The sequence below is a fragment of the Nicotiana tabacum genome, chromosome 5 (genome assembly GCF_000715075.1).
Source record: "Nicotiana tabacum cultivar K326 chromosome 5, ASM71507v2, whole genome shotgun sequence".
Classification (NCBI taxonomy): domain Eukaryota; kingdom Viridiplantae; phylum Streptophyta; class Magnoliopsida; order Solanales; family Solanaceae; genus Nicotiana; species Nicotiana tabacum.
The window spans coordinates 132484362-132490589 of NC_134084.1; the positions used below are offsets into that span (position 1 = coordinate 132484362).

A 6228-nucleotide genomic window follows, 5' to 3' on the forward strand; every position below is an offset into this window, starting at 1 on the left:
GAGTCGAGGTCATCGGATTTAGGATCAGTGCAATCTGATCATATGAAGTATATTAAGGAGCTAAGACCATTATTTGGCTCAGAATGAGGTAAGGGTTCTTGTCAGGGGTATAGACCCAATGATTTGTTGATTCAGCAATAAGTTATGAATTTCTATGCCTATCTTCCGTCGTGGCGGTATTGTAAGAGTTAGAGTAAGAGCTATGTATGTCATGCGGTGCAATGGGAGCATCAGATTCGTGGAATTTTGATTAAATTGATCATAGAATGTTATTGTGGTCCTATGAGTAAAATGGTGCAAGGTGTGAGTTCAGCTAAGGTATGCAGTCACGTCTTGGCGCTACGTGTAGTTATTGACATGGTGAGCGTATGTTGGAAACAGGTCTGGCATAGAATTCCGGATGTTGGAATTGGGCTCTAAGGCTTATTTGCTTGAATAAAAGGGAATATCTTCAGAATTGATCGAGCTAATGTGCTCAACTGAGTTGTGGTAGCACGGGAAGATGCATGAGGTGTCAAACAGTGATGTCAGACTACTTCAGTGTAGTTCTCAACACGTTCGAGGACGAACGTATGTTTAAGTGGGAGAAAATGTAATGACCCGACCGGTCGTTTTGAGCTCTAGCATGTCGTTCAGTCGTCTAAGGCCATGAGCAGCTTCATTTCAGGTGTTATGACTTGTACGCGTGGTCGAAATTGAATTTCGGGAAGTTCAGAGTTGATTTGGAAAGAGAATTCTCATTTCGGGAGCTTAAAGTTGAAAGAATTAACTAGGATTGGATTTTTGAGTAAACGACCTCAGAATCGGGATTTGAAGGTTCTAGCAGGTTCATATGCTGATTTCGAACTTGGGCATATGCCCGGATCGGGTTTTGGATGACCTGGGAGCGTTTTGGCGCCTATTGTGGAAGTTAGCATTTTGGAAGAATTTCATAAGTTTGGGTTGAAGTGCATTTCAGTGTTATCGATGTTCGTTTGGAATTCCGAGTCTTGGAATAGCTCTGTGTGGTAATTCTGGAGTTGGGAGCGCGATCGGAAGTGAATTCGGAGGTCCGTAGGTCATTTTGAGGTCGTTTGGCTAAAGATAGAAATTTGAAGGTTTTTGAGAAGTTTGACCGAGAGTTGACTTTTTGATATAGGGGTCGGAATCCGATTCTGAAAGTTGGAGTAGGTCCGTAATGTTGAATACGACTTGTGTGCAAAATTTGGGGTCAATCGGACGTGATTTGATAGGTTTAAACATCGAAAGTAGAGGTTTGAAATTCTAAAGTTCATAAAGCTTGGATTGGAGGCCGATTCGAGATTTTAGCATTGTTTGATATGATTTGAGGCCTCGAGCAAGTCCGTAATGTGTTTTGGGACTGGTTGATATGATTGGTTAGGGTTCTGGGGGCCTCGGGTGGATTCTGGGTGGTTAACATATCGAAAAGGGGAATTTTGAGAAGAGCTGAAGGTTGTTGCTTCTGTCATAACCGCACCTGCGGTTGGTGGACCGCAGGTGCGAGACCGTAGAAGCAGTCCTAGCATCGCAGAAGTGGCCCAAGCAAGCCAGGCCAGGAACCGCATATGCGGCTCCGCAAATGCGGTCTCCAGACCGCAGAAACGGTCCCATCCTTCTCTCCCCATTTCGCAGATGCGATCATCTTCTCGCAAATGCGGAAATCGCTGAGGCGGTGAGGTTCATTTAATACGAGTTCTTAGCCATTTTTATCACTTATACACTCTTCCATTGGCAATTTTGGGAGCTTTGGAGAGAAGACTTCCACTTAGCATTGTGAGGTAAGTTACCCCACCCATCCTTAGTTTAATACTTGCGTATTAGGTAGATTAAACACTAGAAGTTAGGTAAAAATCAAGGGGGTTAGAGCAAGACCTAGGGTTTTAATAAAAGTTAGATTTAACTACGAAAATGGTTATGGAATTGATTAGAAATCATTTATTCTTGATTTTTAGGTTATAAAGAACAACTTCCTTTGGAAAATTTCGGAATCCGGGCACGCGGGCCCGGGGATGAATTTTAGGAACCTTGCACTTAAGCTTGGGAAATTGGTTTAATAATTAGAATATTAACTTTTGAACATGTATTGACTATTTCTTACCCTATTTGAATAGTTTTGGATCGTTCGGTTCCAAATTGGAGGTTTGAGCGCGTTCTTGAACCGGAGCATAGGCTTCGGAGCGAGGTGAGTCTCCTTTCTAACCTTGTAAGAGGAAATTGTCCCCATAGGTGATTTAATTGGTTATGTGCTCCTATTTGTGGGGGCTACGTATGCACGAGGTGATGAGAGTCCGTGCGTAGCTACTATTATGCTATTGTCCGGGTAGTCTAGCACCCAAAAGCATGCTATACTTGGAATATTTGTAAACTTATTAACAGCTTGAATTGCTTAAATCTCATCGAATTAGTAAATGAATTTCTAAACGGGTTAAACTTCATTTTTCTTAAATCATTAAAAGAGAATTGGCTTTTATTGGAATAAACATTTCTCGATAAACTCTTAATTGGCTGTTTGACTGTATATATCTATGTGTGCCTGCGTCGCATGTATGATTTGCGAGCGGGGTATTTGTTTATTTAATGTTGACCGCATCGCATATATAACGCGCGAGCGGGGTAATTGATGCATATATGGTTCGTGCCGTTCGACCCTCGGCAGTGCACATTTTACATTTCTATTGGATCGGGTCGTACGACCTCGGCATGATATGCGCATACTTGTATTTCTTGCCAGAGAATGTTATGTGATAATATTTGCCTTCCCTGGCCAGATATAGTTGATAAGCATAATGAAAAGTAACTTTGGAAATTCGTACTTATTTGAGATGTTGTTTACCTGTTATCTGGTTTTTTTACCAGTTTATAATTACTTTATAAAAATTCATGATTTTCTCACATTTTCACTATATTATTATTAGACCACTTGTAAATGTCAAAGTCGACCTCTCGTCTCTACTTCTTCGAGATTAGACGGGATACTCATTGAGTACACGTTATTTTCGTACTCATACTACACTTTTGTGCATTTTTGTTGCACAGGCATATGTATCTCTAGGGGCCTACTGGGCGTAGCAGCATGGTTGATACGGAAACTTAGGTGAGTTGCACTTCTCAAAGCGACCCGCAGCCATTAGAGTCTCTTTCAGTTATCTGTATTTATTTTCTGTCCAATATTGTATTCTGGACGGTTGTTGCATTTTATTTCCTTCTTAGTAAATGCTCATGCACTTGTGACACCGGGTTCTGGGACGATTATGGGATATCTTGTATTTACTCCCAAACATTCTTTTATTTACATTGTAAAGATTGTCTTTTACTATTAAAATTGAAGGAAAACCTTAGTTTTCAAATTGTTAAAATGAGAACTTAATCAAGTAACTTGGTTGGCTTGCCTGACAGCAGTGTCCGACGCCATCACAACCCTTAGTGAATTTTGGGTCGTGACATATATGGCAGCATAGAATACCTCTTGTTTCACACCATTTGCAGCTGCAACTTAGATATTCGTCAATACGTGTATATTCAACCGTGAATACAAATGGATCTCTAGTGTTAAAACTCCTGAACGAATAATCGCGATGATGTAATTCTCCACTCCAGTTGTTGGTTAATGGTCTTCAAGGGTGCTGATTTCACAACGGTACAATTTCCTTAACTTTACTTGAAAAAAATTCAAACACTTCACGAGTATAACGTGTTTGAAATTTTTCCTCCTATGCAAATTCAGATAAACATTTTGGTTCAAAGCACCTTGACCTATATTCAGCTTCCAATTCTTTCTCGAGCTTAGTTCTTATGGCTAACTCATATTGCTGAATAAATAGCTTCAAGGTGCTTTGGCGGGTGATGAATCCGTCAAAGAAAGCATGCGATTCACTTCTTTGTGTGGACAACATCCCAACCCAAAAGTGGTCATTGAGGTATACAAGAACCCATTTCTCTTTCTCCAAATAAAGCTTATAAAACCAATCCCTTCCATCTAAGTTATATTTTTCAATATAATCAGTCCACCGTCTCTCAAACTCAGCAACGTTAATGCTATCAAGGACTAAAGCCTTAAATTCTGCCTTTGCAATCTTACTATCAAGAACTCCACTTATTATAGGCAACTTTATGAATATGTGCCATATACAATATCTATGTACCGTATTTGGCATCAATGCATTGATGGCAGCCTTAATACTATCACATTGGTCAGTCATGATAGCTAATGAATGAACATTGTTTAGATCCCCAAGCCATGTAGATAGCACCATTTGTAACTTGTTATATCCTCACTAGACATAAGAGCACATCCCAAAAGTATGGACTGCCTATGCTGGTTGACTCCAACAAATGAAGCAAATGGCATATTGTATCGATTCACAAGATATGTGGTATCAAGGCATATTACATCATGGAACTCCTCATATGCAACCTTAGAGTGTGAATGAACCCATACGACATTACGAAGTCGACCAAAACCATCCACATCTACGAAGTAGTAAAATTCCCTATCTTTTTGCTGCATGTCACTGAAGAACTTGAGTAATGATTGTGCATCCCCTTCTTGCAACTGAAGCTTTCTACTCTTCAAAATTTAATTTCTACAGTCTTTTGGTGTACAACCCAAATTTTCGGGGCCAGCAAGTACTTCAACGACTCTTATATTTTTTTAGGGTCTTAAGCCAGCAATATATTTGGTTGCAAGAGTTCTCTTAAGAGACTTATTAAGCGATCTGTGTCCAGCCATCAATCGCGATAGTGCTGGTTCCAATTGATGATTATGTTTTTTAACCACCTTTGAAACACGCCACGAACCATTCTCCTCCAAAATTCCATTTATTCTAGCACGACAGTTCCTCCTCTTGGTAACATGCTTATTCCTTGGTTTCCTAGACCTACCACAACCATATTGCACATACCTAACGATATCACCACCTTTTTTATTTGATGTTATTTTGACAATGCAAAACCCTGATAATCTTGCATGTTCTTTGTAAAAATCAAACATAACATCCTTACTACTGAACCGCATCCCAGTAATTGGACCAATTATGAGATCTTCTTCATTGAACTCATTAGGCATTTCCCTGTCCTCTCCAACTTCTCCCTCTTACTCTAATTAATGGCCGCCATCATCATGATTATCACCATTATCATCATCATTATCAGTAGCAGCAGCAGAAACATCGTCAACATGATTTTCTCCATCATTGAAGTTGTCATCTGAATCAATGTCGATCAACTAATCTTCATTCATCAAACTGTCGTCCGAATTCAACCCCAATGATATGTGTAATGCATTCCTTAGTTGTGCTGACCTAGTTTCTAGGCCGTTATTCGGGTTTAATGGCTTCAAACTAGTTTCTAGGTTAGCATTCATGTTTAGGTTTAGGGAAGGGTGGTGAATTATGTGTTTAATGAAAGCTCTCTTAGCATAAGTATATGGTATGACAAGGAATAACGTATAAATGAAAAAACAATATTATGTATACATAATAGACTTTTGATCTTCCCATCCATATAAATTGCATTTAAAAAAAAATGTAATGAGAGAATATACGAAGGCTGTCATCCGTATATACGAAGGCTTTTTATCTTCCCATGCATGAGAGAATGATGATTTATGGGATCAATGTTTTGGGATAATCAAAATTTATTAACTAATTTTGGAGGGAAAAATGGCCATTAAGTCAAATGTGAAAATAAGGGCTTTACTAGTTGTAGACATGTGATTTTTGACCCTCCCCAAGATCTTTTATATATTAGCGTAAAATATTTAATTTAGGCATAATATAGATATTTTAAGTAATTTTGACTCTTTTACTTTATTTTAGTACAAGAAAACAAAAATTACAAAAAATAAGTTCATTAATATTTTGTAGTCATTTTTAATCTAAAAAAAATATTTATAAAAATAGTATCGTATTTTTATTTTTAATATAATGTTTGAAAATACAAAAAATAGGTTTGTTTAATGGTTAGTTTTGTTTTAATAATTATTTTAATAGTAGGACTAATTAATAGATGGGCGCGTATTTTTAATCTCATTCGCGGCAAAGGAATAGAGCTTGGGCTCGAGCAACCCATTTTCAGGTCTAATTTTGGACCTAGCCCACAATTGTCAAGCCCATAATTCCTAGGCCTATACCCCTTAACCTAAAAACCCTACCCAAAAACCCTAGAATAGATACTATATAAAACACGGATGAAAAGAAACGAGGGGGATAGACATAAAAGCTGCGCAAT

General features: G+C 38.4%; 2 protein-coding genes across 2 annotated transcripts; both read right to left on the reverse strand.

Annotated features, from left to right (window-relative positions):
• Positions 1 to 3710: 3710 nt before the first annotated feature.
• On the reverse strand, positions 3711 to 4253 carry LOC142180980 (protein FAR1-RELATED SEQUENCE 5-like). The gene has a single exon (XM_075253088.1). The coding sequence runs from the start codon at positions 4251 to 4253 to the stop codon at positions 3711 to 3713; it is 543 nt and encodes a 180-aa protein (XP_075109189.1).
• A 398-nt stretch (positions 4254 to 4651) lies between these two features.
• On the reverse strand, positions 4652 to 5065 carry LOC107822506 (protein FAR1-RELATED SEQUENCE 5-like). Its single transcript, XM_016649061.1, has one exon. The coding sequence runs from the start codon at positions 5063 to 5065 to the stop codon at positions 4652 to 4654; it is 414 nt and encodes a 137-aa protein (XP_016504547.1).
• Between the last annotated feature and the right edge of the window lie 1163 nt (positions 5066 to 6228).

Excerpts from the sequence above, each read along its gene's own strand:
- LOC142180980 (XM_075253088.1), bottom strand. The coding sequence starts at position 4,253 with ATGGTGCTATCTACATGGCTTGGGGATCTAAACAATGTTCATTCATTA.
- LOC107822506 (XM_016649061.1), bottom strand. The coding sequence starts at position 5,065 with ATGCCTAATGAGTTCAATGAAGAAGATCTCATAATTGGTCCAATTACT.